The following is a 12,823-nucleotide window of genomic DNA, read 5'->3' as shown; positions in this document are numbered from 1 at the left end:
AATTTTTCCACGGACCGGAGGCAGGGCGTGGGGGGCGATGATTCAGGCGGTAATGCGAGCCATGGGGAGAGGCAGATGAAGCTTCCCTCTCTCGCCCACTGCTAACTTTGTGCTGTGAAGCTGGTTCCTAACAGGCCATGGATGGGTACCTGTCCACGGCCCGGGGGTTGGGGACCCCTGCCCTGTGCTATAAAGTAGGTTCTCATTAGTTACCTATTTTATACATTGTAGTGTATATATGTCAATCCCAACCTCCCACTTCGTCCCCCCCCACTTCCCTTCTTGGTAACCACAAGTTTGTTCTCTACATCTGTGACTCTATTTCTGCTTTGCCAATAAGTTCATCTGTACCATTTTTCTAGATTCCACATATAAGCGATATTATACGACATTTGTTTTTCTCTTTCTGACTTACTTCACTCTCTGTGACAATCTCTAGGTCCATCCACGTCTCGGCAAAGGGCATTATTTTGTTCCTTTTTATGGCTGAGTAATATCCCATTGTATCTATGTACCACATCTTCTATATGCATTCCTCTGTCGATGGACACTTTTCACTATTGTAAATAATGCAGGGATGGACATCTATGGATAGAAATTGCTATCTTCATCAGATTATTTACTTTGATTCCTAGCAGGAGAATTCCCCTTTCCTCCCTCCCTCCTTCAAACATTCATTGAGCACTGACTGAATGCTAGGCCCCAAGCTAGGCACCAGAGACGCAACAGGAAACCAAAAGGATACCGACGCAGATGCCTTTCCTGTTGGAGCTCAGGGGCTAGACCGGTGCTTCTAGATCTTTCTGGGTGATGGACTTGTTCTCCATCTGTGCCATCCAGAATGGGAGCCCCCAGCACCAGGTGGCTCTTGAGCACTTGAAAATGAGCCCATAGCGACTGGAGAAGTGAAATTTAAATTTTATTTACTTTTAATCAAGTCATTTCCATTTAAATAGTGGCTTGGAGCTGATGGCCTCCATATTGGATAGTGCGGGGCTGGAACTTATGGCTCCAGGTGGGATTGATCTCGGAGAGAGAGAGCAGTGAGCGGGGGCTTGAAGTGAGATCTTAGCTCCCCACCCAGGAATTGGACCTGGGTAGCCTGGATGAAAACGAGGAATCCTAGCCGCTAGTCCACCGAGGGCTAGAGGCTAGAAGCAAGGTTCCCCTGGCTCTCGCCCCCATTGAAAAATGCATTTCTCAAGGAGGCAAAAACTGTAAAAAACAGGTACAAAGTCTGTTATTAGAGACACAGCACAACAAGCGGGAGAGCACACAGAAAAACAATTTGTTTAGTTAAGACAGAAGCAAGGCAGAGATGCACCCCTGGACAGAAAGATATGGGCGTCCCCCTTAAAGAGGAGGAGTGCAGTAAAGAGGCGGTTAAGTCATTCATATACGGCAGTTCTTCCGGGTCTTTGTTTACCTTTGGCCAATTATCTGGCTTATTTTTCCACACCTGAACTGCCCTAGGACCCTCCCCAGCACGCGTGCGCAACTTTTTTCCAAGATGGATTCCAGCCCACAGGCCTATGGGGGGCCTTGGAATCACCTATTATGGGGTGACGCCCCCTCCTTTTTGTCCCCGAAGGAGGCTTTCTGCACATGTGCGGTGTCTCCCTTGCCCCAAGGATGGGAAATATGTGACCTTTTGATCTTTTCCTCAAACAGGATTGCTTTTAAGACCATTGATTCCTGTGGTCACGTTATTTTGCCAATGGGTTGAGTGTCTCGGGAGAGAAGGAAAAGCACAGGATCCCGCCAGCCTGAGGTCTATGCCGGTGGCACCCAAAAGCTCGTGGAGCCTCCCTCCACCCTCCCGAAAGCCTTCCTCTGGGCTGGGAACTACCCTCCTCCTGTGCATCCATTGATTCATCAGACAGCATGGGAGACAGCTGGGGATCTGGTGGGTAAGAGCCTGGGTCCCTGCCCCGGGGAGCTCATGGAGTGGGCGGAAGACAGATGACAAGCAAACAATTCAATAAAATGATGTCAAGTTCTATGATGGAAATGAATAGGGTGTGGTAGGGATTTTGACTGGGGGTGGTCAGGGAGGGCTTTCTGAGGAGGTTATATATGAGCAGGTGCTTGAAGAGGAGGAGAAGCCGGCCATGTGTCTATCTGGGGGCACTCCAGGCAGGAGGCACCACTTGTGCAAAGGCCCTGAGGTAGGAACAAACTTGGCAAGGATGGTTTGGCTGGGGCAGAGAGAGCAGGGGCAAAAGAGGTGGGGGAAGGGACTTCCCTGGTGGTCCAGTGGTTAAGACTCCGCACTTCCAATGCAGGAGGCATGGGTTCGATTCCTGGTTGGGGAACTAGGATCCCACACACCTCATGGTGCAACCAAAAAAAAAAAAAAAGAGGTGGGAAAAATGGGCCAGCAGCTGCATGGCGACACCAAGCAGGGGCTTTGGGGAGGGGAGGAGAGAGGGGTGACTGACCTTCTGAGACCTTGGGGCATTCACAGCAGCGCCTTCATCCTTGCAGAGTGCCCTCTGGTTGGTGGGGGAACTCTGTGGGAGCGGGGCAGGCCACATTTGGGTGGGGACTAAGCCTATCCCCACCTCCTGGCCACCCCCTTCACAAGTGTTCCCCTTGGGGCATTTCAGTCCTGGTGGAGCTGGGCTTTCTGGAGGCGCCACTGCTCTGGCCTTTTCTAGCCCAGGGGAAGAGGGCCTGGAGGGGAAGATGGGCAGGGGAAGGAGGCTGCGGACAGGCCTCTTCCTGTTCTGGCACAAGGAAACTGGAAGGAGCCTGGCCCAGGTGTGACCTTTGGACCTCAGGAGAACAGCTGACGCCAGGAGCCCTGAGGGGGGCAGCCGAGGCAGGGGGACTCCGGGGCACCCTCAACAGTCCCCTGGCACATGGCTGCGGAAGGTGGCAGCTGATCCCGGGGCCGGGGGCCAGAGGAAACTGGCTGGAAACTACCTCTGGACAGTGTCCACTCCTGAGCCTAAGCCTCTCCGGGAATGGGGCCCTGGGGGAGGGCTGGCCAGGGAGGCTTATCTCTGCAAATGAAGCTGAAGGTTAGGCTCCCTAGGGAGGAGAGGGGCCTGGGGTTGCCTGCAGCTGGTGGGGCGGATTTTGAGCTGGAATAGGCTTGCCGGCCCAGGGAAAGGCACACGCAAAGGGCGGAGGCCTGGAATGACGAGGCTGTCCCACTAACTCATCTCCCTGACTCAGGCTGGGCCCTGTTGGCCTCTGCAGCCTTCCTGCCCCTGTCCCTGTCACTCCTCAGGAAGGCCTGCCCTGACTACCCTCGAAGAGATTCCATGGTCACCTTCAGCCACACTGCCACTTTGCTCTCAACTGACATCCTTTTTCATCTCCCCTACCTTCAGCTCTGTAACCATCTGCCTCCCTGCCCGCGGGGTGAGCTGAGTGGGAGGGGCTCGCGATCCATAAGATTTTATTATATTATTTATTTATTTATTTGGCTGCCCCGCGCGGCATGCGGGATCTTAGTTCCCTGACCAGGCATGGAACCCGTGCCCGCTGCAGTGGAAGTGCAGAGTCTTAACCACTGGACCTACTGGACCTCCAGGGAAGTCCCCGATCCATAATATTTTAATTGCACTAGTAAAAAAGCCAAAACCAAGGCAAAAGAACCCATGATGAACAAAATATCAAGATTTTAAATAAAGGCAGGATCACTCGCCTCACCCCAGTCAGGAGCCTGGTTCCAACAAAATTTTGTGGGTTTTTCAGTAGTGCATTAAAATATTTTTTTTTATGTTGACTACTGAGTTTTTTGGCACGCTGTAAGCTTATTTTTTAGGCGAGTGCCTCACTTGCCTCACCCGAGTCCTGGCCCTGGAATGAGTGAAGGATTGAATGAATGGTTGTGAGTCTCCACTGCCTGAAACCTAAGGGGAACCCAAAGCCCGGGCCCCGCCCACCCACTCTTGCCCCGCCCACCACGACGTGCCCCCGCCCCTCCAGGGAGCCAGCTCCACCTCCAAACCCTGCCCAGCGCCCGGCGCCTGGCCCCCGGCCCCTCCGGCCCTCGCGCACACCTGCGCGTCACTTCCGGGGCGGCGGTGGGAGTGAGGTTCACTTCCGCCAGCGGGGGAGCGGCGGCGGTGGCGGCGCAGGAGACCGGGCCGGGGCCCCGGGGGATCGACGGACGCACGGGCGGGCGGCCGGGAGCCATGGAGCGCGGCCCCGGGGCCGGGGGGCGCGGGCCGCGGCGGTGAGTGTCCTGCAGGGGCTGGCGCGGCTGCGCGGAGCGGTCTCAGTGCTTCCCGCGGCCGTTTGGAGAGCCGGGCCGGGCCGCGAGGCCGGGGCAGTCCGGCCGGACGCCCCCGAGACCCCGCACTCCCGGGGCGGCCGCGGTCCCAGCCGGAGGACCCCCGGATCAGGGCCAGGGACCGCGGGACAGCGTCTCCGACTCCGGCAGAGCCCCGTCCGCCGTCCATTCAGCCCTCCGACTTGGTGTGTGTTTCCACCTTTCCCGGTACGCGGCCCCGCCTTCGGGGAATGCGCTGTCCGAGCCGCGGACTCTATCCCCGGCCCCGAACCAGTGCCCCAGCCTGACACCCGGACCCGCCGAAGCAGCCGGAGCCCTGCTTCTTAAACGTCTCCAAGACACCTCTGCCCTTTCGCGGGCGTCCTCTGGCGGGCTGGGACACCTGGACAGGCTTCCCAGCCTTTGCTCCAGTCCCATCTCCAGGCTGCAGCTAGGGCATATCCACAGCTCCTAACGCACGGGCTCCATTCCCAGCCCGGGACTCCTCCAGGGCTCCTCCTTTTCCCCCAGGATGAAGTCCAAACTGCAGCCGGGCTCACGGGCGCGGCCCGACCCAGCTCTGGCTCTCTGCAGGATTCCTCTGCTCTCCTCTTCCTCCCAGTGACCCTCTAGCCTGGGACCCGCAGTTCCTGGAACCCGCTGTCACTTCTGGGTTTTGCCTGTTTTCTCCCCTCCGCCCTGCTCCCTGTCACCCGGCACTTTGCCTGTGCCTTTCAGGCTGACTGGCTGAATGAGGTGCGGTCATAGTTGTCCGTATTTAGGCCGTCCTGGAGTATTGTAATTGCCTGGTTCCTTGTTGGTCCTCATGACACTGCCAGCCTCCACCGGGCCCGGCAGCGGGGTGTCTGATTATGTGCTTGTGGGTGAAATCGCTGGGCTCTTGGTGCCAGGGGTGCCTGCCCAGTGAGTGAGGCATCTGGATGTGCTCTGTCCAGTTCGAGGCCAGGCTCTCAGGTCACATTCAGTGACATCCATAAAAGACAGCGGGAGGTCCCAGGTCTGCGTGGCTTGAGAAGAGACCTTCCCCCCTCTCTGTCAGATGTCAGGCCTGGCAGACTGTAGGGTCCCCCTTTCCCTTTTGCCCCTGGTACTTTGTCCATTCGTTCAGTCAGTGTGTACTGAGCAAGAACAGGTAGTAGTCTTGCCCTCATGGAGTTTCTCTTTGGTTTGAGGGGTATAGTTGAACATGCAACTACAAGCTGCAGAGACAGATCTGAACCATGAGAGTGTGTGTGGGGGGGGGGGCTGACCCTGTTTGGAAGGGTTCTGGAAGGGAGATGTGAAGGGTGGGTGGGACAAGGGTCACAGGCTGTCTGGTGAGATTAGGGGAACTGCTGGGGCTTCGGCTCTGAGGCAGGAGGAGGCAGTGGGGCTCGCAGGGGAGAGTGAGGTACAAGATGCGTGAGGCTGGAGAGGTCGGCCCCACGCCTGGTGCCAACCTGGCAGATCGTGGTGAAGGCTTTGATCTCTATCCTGAAAATAGTGGGGCTACTGGGGCACCCCAAAAGGGAGGTAGCGTGATCAGATTTGTGTTGTGAAAAGATCTTTTGGCAGCTGGGGTGAGAATGGCCCAGAGTGGGTGACGGTGGCCCAGCCGGGGGTGGGGGTGGGGACCGGCGAGGAAGGAGACTGTGCATGCCCCAGGCAGAGTCAGCAGGCCCTGTGACGGGTGGATCTGAGGGTGCAGGGAGGTGTCAAGGATGGCACCCCAGTTTCTTGGTCAGCGGGACCTTGTCCACCTTAGTATGCCTGTTCATCTGCGGGTCACCAGAGGCCTCCTACCTGCCCACCAGCCCTCAGCCAGGCCTTCCTCTCAAAACGAGCCTTCCCTGTGCCACCCAAACTCCAGACCCGCCAAGTCACCAAAGCACCAGTGCAGTGTCATCTGTTGGGGCCTGGGCCTCTTTGAGAATATGTTGGAGCAACATTGGTTTGGTTGACACTCTGGAGGGGGAGGGAGGGTGTCCTGGGCACTGTGGGGTGTTGAGCAGCACTGCTGGCCCCGCCCACTCAGTGCCAGTAGTAACCCCACCCCCCCCCGCCCCCAAGTCATGACAACCAAAGATGTCTCCAGACCTTGGCAAGTGTCCCCGGGGGGCAAACTTGTCTTAGTCTGAGAACAGTGTGATGGACTTGTAAAATGAGCATCCCACCTGGGAGTCTGGGGGCTCCTGGAGGCGGTCCGTGTCCCCGCCTCGGTTTTGCCACCCTCTCCCACGCCCCTCCGTGTGCCCCCATCCGAGTGACTGCAATGAGGCTCTCTGCAGCCCCCGGTCTCAGATCACAGGTCTGGAGGGAGCAGGTGTATTTCTGGGCCTCATACTGCGCCGACCTGCTCTGCATCCGCGTGTCCCTGGCCCAGTGGTTTACAAATGCTGTGGCCCCGAAACAGAACGGGCTCAGGTGCTCTGCTGCTGACACTTGAGTTGTGAGCGTGTGTCCCTCCCTCACTCCAGGTTGTAGGGAAAACGTAGTAAGTGAATACTCTGTATTTTCAAACCTCTGTATTTTCTTCCAGTCTCCCTGTTGGCAGCCCCATGTATGATTGTAGTTGCTTTAGCAATTTCGCTGTAGTCTGTTCAAGGCCACGTTCACACGACACTCTGCGTTTCTTCTCTGAGCCTGGCCCATTCCACCACTCTCCCCTCATCTTATTCACTGTCTCTGTGACCTGAGTGGTGTCTGATTGATAGATGAGGAAACTGAGGCCCAGGGAGGCTAATCAACTTGCCCAAGGCCACAGACACCTAAGCTGGCAGAGCTGGGGAAGGAACCCCAGGCTCCCATGACCCTGCCCTACCTCCCCCCTCAGCAGGCTGACCCCTGGGCCTGGCCCCAAGCACTGGAGAGAGCCATTGTCTCAGCCCAGTAGGCCTTCCCAGCCTTGAGATGTATCCTGCTTTTGTTTCCAGAGCCTTTGTTTGTTGTATTTCCTCTGCCTGGGCTCCTATCTCCGGACTTCGCAGGCCCTGGGAGCTGGGAGCGTGCTCCTGGGTCCCTGTGGTCAGCAGTCGGTCCTTGCCTGGCTGAGCTGTGGCACCTGGGGGTGGCAGATGGGGATGGGCCCCAGGGTAGAGTCTGGGCCAACCTTGTGGACAGAGGCATGGGGCGGGGGTGGGGTGGGGTGACGTTTCCCGGGGTCTGGAGCAGGAGCTGTGCCGGGGAGAGCTGGGTGGGCCAGGGCTCTGATTGCCCTGCACAGCCTGCAGGCCGAGGCTGGGCTGATGAATGGGCTTAAATGGCAAGAGTTGGTGTCTGCCAGCAGAGGAAGGGTGGTGGCAGGCGGGGTCCTGGTCAGGTTTAGGTCCCACCAAGGTCACTTGGGAGCCCCGGGGGAACCCCACATCTTGCTGTCCCCCTGCAGGGTTTCCCTCTGTGCGACATGGACACATGAGGCTGCGAGGCTCCCAAGGGCTCGGCTTGGACCGCGATGGGGCTGGGCTGCGGCCTCCTAACGGGGCTGTCGTCTGGGGCGGTGGCCGGGGGTTGCCCTGCCCCCTGCCCGTGTCTCCGAGCTCCCCCATCCCTCCCCTGCCGGGCGAGGCCCGCCCCGGGGCCCGGCGCCCGCCATGAACGGCCTGTCGGTGACTGAGCTCTGCTGCCTCTTCTGCTGCCCGCCCTGCCCCGGCCGCATCGCCGCCAAGCTCGCCTTCCTGCCTCCAGAGCCCACCTACTCGCTGGTGCCTGAGCCCGAGCCCGGGCCCGGTGGGGCCGGGGCCGCCCCCTCGGGGACCCTGCGGGCCTCGGCCGGCACCCCCGGGCGCTGGAAGCTCCACCTGATGGATCGCGCCGACTTCCAGTACAGCCAGCGCGAGCTGGACACCATCGAGGTCTTCCTGACCAAGAGCAGCCGGGGCAACCGCATCTCCTGCATGTACGTGCGCTGCGTGCCCGGTGCCAGGTGAGCCACGTGGACTTGACCCCCCGGGGTGGAGGGACCAGGTGGGGGGTGGTAGCCCAGGATGTGCTCCATCCTCAGGGCTCTCGTTTCGGCCAGTGGTGGACCCTGGAGGGCCAGAGACCAGCGAAAGCCCATCTAGAGGTGCGGGTGCCCCGGGGATTCTTCTCGCCAAAGGGGCAGCAGATGAGATCTGCCCATGGCCACTGAGGAACTGCCGGGGGCCCTTCCACGTGCAGCCCTCTGGGGGGCCCTCTCGGCACCCTGTCTTGTGGACGAGGACCCTGAGGCTCGGGGGTGGCTCTGAGTGGCTGCGTCACGTCACCTGCTCGATGTGGAGCTGTCTGCTTCCGGGTCTAAGTGTTCACCTGCCCAGGGCTGGTCTCCTGGGCCCTGGGTGCCTGATGAGGCCCGGCACCCGCTTTGGGCCCATGGCCCCTGCGGCCTGGCTGGTGGCTTGGGCCAGGTCTGACTGCCGGAGCCCTACAGTGGTGCAGAGGGGTGCCTTCCAGCTGCTTCTGCCTCAGAGCAGGCTGGGTCCAAAGGGCAAGCTTTTACCTTTCAGCTGGGCTGGGCTAGGGCCACAGCGGGGCTGGAGGAAGAAGCCTCTTCAAGGCTGTCGGCCGGGATCCAGCCTGGTCACCTGCCCTCGGCATGACTGCCTGGCAGGGCCGCCATGGGGCACAGGGCAGAGGCGGCGGCCCTGGTCGTTCCCTGGAGGAGCGGGAAGAGCTGCACTGCAGTGAACAGGGGTTGGCTCTCTTCGCCTGTGGTCGGAGGGGCCGCGTCTCATCCTCAGGATGGTTCCGTGCAGTGGGCAGACGTGCCTCCCATCCTCGGGCCGTCAGAGTCCCTCCAACAGGAACAATTCCAGGGGAGAGGTGGCTGCTGCCCAGGGCGTCAATGTGATGCTCACTGCGGCTTCCTGGGCTCACTCTGGGGGTCCACCTGTGCCAAGAAGGTGACCGGTGGGCCCAGCAGCCCCCTTTGATGAGTGGAAGCCCAAGGCTCCACTGTGTGTCATGGCCTAAGTCACGCCGGGCAGAGCCAGGCACTGTTCCCCTCGGCAGGGCTCTGCCCCCTCCGCCCTGCGCCCTCTGACCTGTGCTTCCCCACTGCCCACCCCAAGGTACACGGTTCTCTTCTCGCACGGCAACGCGGTGGACCTGGGCCAGATGAGCAGCTTCTACATCGGGCTGGGCACGCGCCTCAACTGCAACATCTTCTCCTATGACTACTCGGGCTACGGCGTGAGCTCGGGCAAGCCCTCCGAGAAGAACCTCTATGCCGACATCGACGCCGCCTGGCAGGCCCTGCGCACCAGGTGAGCTCACGCGGCGGGGAGGGGCTGGCGGGCGCATCTCCTCACAGGTGGCGGGACCTGGTGAGACCGGGTGGGAGGAAGCCCAGGTGGGTAGCCCTGCAGGAGAGGGAGCTGGTCTGTGGCCACACTAGACCACAGGAAGAGGCCTGGCCCCTGTTCCCTCTGCAGGGTGACAGGCGTGCTTGGTGTGCAGGGGGAGGGCGGTCCTCCAGCCTCCCTGGGGGGGGCCCCTCCTGGGAGCCGCTGGCCTGGGACTGTCCCCATGGGAATGGAGGTTCCGCCTAGAGGGAGGGGGCGGGCAGAGGACGAGGCCCCTCCTGAGCCCAAGAGGTGGCGTGTGAGGGCGGTGTGAAAGGACTCTGGGAGCCCCGAGGCTGAGGAAGCACTTGGGGTGCGGGGAGGGACCGGGCCTCTGCATCAGGGTTCTGGTCGTGGAGCTTGGCCTCATCCTGAGGAGGGTCTCCTCTGGGCCTGGAAGGTTCTGTCGGGCAGCTTCGTACCCAGCACAGTCCTGGTGGCTGGAGGGAGGTCAGCTCCCAGAGGCTGGGTCCTCCCCGGGCATGGTGCCCAGCACACAGCTGCTTGCTTGACTCAGACAGGGCCCTCGCTGTCTGGTCTACATCTCCATCCCCAGACCCCACCGCCCCAGTCATCCAGGTCCTGGCAGCCCCCTTCCACCCCGTGCTCGCTCACTGAAGCACAATAGCTCAGTCTCTGTGCAGAGATGGCCTGGTGCCCTGTGCTGCTCTAGAGGGAGACCCACCCAACCCCACCCTCCCGAAGGCGGTGCCCTCTGCCTGCCCAGGGCCGCCCCATCTTGGCCCTGCCTGGCCGACTGGTGCAACCAGCTCTTTCAGGGACCACAGCCAGCCTGCCCTGGGGAGGCGGGGCCCTGGTTGCTGGAGTGATGCACCAGGAAGTCCCTGATGCAGGCCCTGGGAGCAGGGTCCCCTGGCACCACCCTGGCGCTGGGGACCCGTGCTGGGTGGCGTGGTGCAGGTGTGTGTCCACACTCGGCTGCCGCAGCCTGTCCCCACTGGCTGGGGGTCGCTGGTAGAATCATACCCCGCCGAAGGGCCAGTGTTCTGAGCTCTGTCATCCATCCGTCTGTCCTGCTGTCAGCCTTGACCTCCAGAGACCTGGTCCCTCAGACCCAACAGCTGAGAATCAGCAGGAGGGTGGGAGGCTGGGGCCCAAGTGGGGGCCCGGGGCGGGGCAGGCCTGGAAAGAAGAGCTGTGTCTTCCGGCACCTGTCATGTTTGTCCAGGTGGAGACAGCCAGGTGGCAGCTGGGGGTCCCTGCCTGGAGCTGGGTGATAGGACGAGGCTGGTGCTCAGCACAGCAGTGCTCATGGTGAACCAGGGAGCAGCTCGGGGAGGAGCAGCCAGGGTGGTAGGCACAAGGCCAGATGGCATCCCCAAGGCCTGGGGGTTGGGGCCGGAGGACAGGGACGGGTGCAGATGGCACCTGGGTGCCCAGGTGGGTTGCCCAGGTGAGACGAAGACCTTCCCTGGCCACTCGGAGGAGGGGCACCCCCTTTGAGATCAGGATGTGGGTGTGGGGAGGAAGGCCGTGGAGGCCCCCTGCAGTGGGAGGATGGTGAGTGGGTCCTTGTGGGGTCAGGAGAGGACTGTGCTGGGGTGGCGCTGGGGGAGGCCTGTGTGGAGGGGGCGTGGGGGGGTCAGGACCTGGCCACTGTGTAGGAAAAGTGCCCAGGGAGGGAGGTGGTGGCCACCCACCTCCTCCCCTCAGGAGCCGCTATGCCTGCTCGCCCACGTTGTACTAAGCAGCTGAGGGACGCAAACTGGCCGAGAGGAGAGAGGACAAGGCTGCCTCCGTCCCCGAGGCCAAGGGGGTGGGTGAGGGTGACGGGTGCTGGGAGGAAGACACGCCCCCTTTACCGTACGACCTGGAAAGGCTGTGGAATTCCGAACAGCGAGGACAGGAGGGCCCCAAGCAGGTTCTGCATGTGGCCCTGGTCCAGTGTGTGTAGCGGTGGGGGTGGCCTGGTGACCAGGAGGAGCAGGAGAGGCCCCAGGGATCGCCCCCAGGAACCACACAGCGCAGGTAGGGCCCGCACAGGTGCACTGCCCAGGTGTGACCAAGTAGATGCTGTCGAAACTGAGGGTAGAGCTGGGGGCCTGGAGCTGCGGGCAGCCAGCTCCCCTCACACCTGTGGGTCCTGCCTCCCCTGCAGAGCGGGCCGCCTTGGGGCTGGGAGGCAGGGGAGGGTGCCTGGGCGCCACCCTATTGCCTGGAGCCTGCGCGGAGAACGGGGGGCTGCACTAGGAGGGCAGGCAGTGGGAGGGGTGTGCCTGTTGCGTCGCGGCTGATCTGCCCCCACCGCCGCCAGGTACGGCATCAGCCCAGACAGCATCGTCCTGTACGGGCAGAGCATCGGCACGGTGCCCACCGTGGACCTGGCCTCGCGCTACGAGTGCGCCGCGGTGGTACTGCACTCCCCGCTTACCTCGGGCATGCGCGTCGCCTTCCCCGACACCAAGAAGACCTACTGCTTTGACGCGTTCCCCAAGTGAGCGCGGAGGGGGGCGGGTCCGCGGGCGGGGGCGGGGACCCAGGGGGCGGGGCCTCGGCGGGGTTGGGGCGCGGAGGCCTAATGTGCCCCGCCCCGCAGCATCGAGAAGGTGTCCAAGATCACGTCGCCGGTGCTCATCATCCACGGCACGGAGGACGAGGTGATCGACTTCTCACACGGGCTGGCGCTCTACGAGCGCTGTCCCAAGGCCGTGGAGCCTCTGTGGGTGGAGGGCGCCGGGCACAACGACATCGAGCTCTACAGCCAGTACCTGGAGCGCCTGCGCCGCTTCATCTCCCAGGAGCTGCCCAGCCAGCGCGCCTAGCCTAGCGGCAGGCCCGAGCCGCGCCGGGACCTCAGCAATAAGGCGGCGCCCGGACCCCGCCCCGGCCCCGGGGGCTGCATGTGAACCCCCGGGCGCCCCACGTCCTCGAAGCAGCTGACCGGTAGGGGTCGGGACCTGACCCGGCCCCTGGGCCGTGGACAATGTACAGGCGACGGAGCTATGCTCTCCTTTCCTTTTGGAAGCAAAACTAAGGAAAAACGTGAGAACAGAAATTAAAGATTTAAAATTTTAAGGTTCCTCTCCCTTTCTTGGCTCATGCGTGCTCTCCCTGGGGCTCAGCAAGCACGGAGAGGGGGCCGGGCTTTGTCCCCAACCCCCCAAGGAAAGTTCACGACTGCAGATGTCAGGTCATTCCCTACAGAAGAGGGGTCCAGTTCGAGACCTTGGGGCTGCCGGTTGCCTGGGTGGTGACGGAGGGGCGGCAGCATTCGAACCTAGGACGCTGCGTTCTCGGAGGGCGCGCCTGGGGA

General features: G+C 61.5%; 1 protein-coding gene across 1 annotated transcript; it reads left to right on the top strand.

Annotated features, from left to right (window-relative positions):
* Window positions 1–4,052: 4,052 nt before the first annotated feature.
* ABHD17A (abhydrolase domain containing 17A, depalmitoylase) lies at window positions 4,053–12,585 on the top strand. The gene is made up of 5 exons (XM_024134169.3): window positions 4,053–4,192; window positions 7,614–8,150; window positions 9,277–9,471; window positions 11,825–12,004; window positions 12,107–12,585. Exons 2-5 carry the CDS (start codon window positions 7,819–7,821, stop codon window positions 12,330–12,332), a joined length of 933 nt encoding a protein of 310 aa, XP_023989937.1. The 5' UTR covers window positions 4,053–4,192; window positions 7,614–7,818; the 3' UTR covers window positions 12,333–12,585.
* Window positions 12,586–12,823: the final 238 nt, after the last annotated feature.

The sequence above is a fragment of the Physeter macrocephalus genome, chromosome 2 (assembly GCF_002837175.3).
Source record: "Physeter macrocephalus isolate SW-GA chromosome 2, ASM283717v5, whole genome shotgun sequence".
Classification (NCBI taxonomy): domain Eukaryota; kingdom Metazoa; phylum Chordata; class Mammalia; order Artiodactyla; family Physeteridae; genus Physeter; species Physeter macrocephalus.
Note: the sequence above shows the minus strand (reverse complement) of the source record. Positions and strands in the feature narration are given on the sequence as shown.

What these genes read in the sequence shown, in the direction of transcription:
- ABHD17A (XM_024134169.3), top strand. Translation starts at nt 7,819, where the DNA reads ATGAACGGCCTGTCGGTGACTGAGCTCTGCTGCCTCTTCTGCTGCCCG. An exon ending in CGCTGCGTGCCCGGTGCCAG is followed by an intron (nt 8,151 to 9,276) that starts GTGAGCCACGTG and finishes GCCCACCCCAAG; the next exon opens with GTACACGGTTCTCTTCTCGC. An exon ending in TGCTTTGACGCGTTCCCCAA is followed by an intron (nt 12,005 to 12,106) that starts GTGAGCGCGGAG and finishes CCCGCCCCGCAG; the next exon opens with CATCGAGAAGGTGTCCAAGA.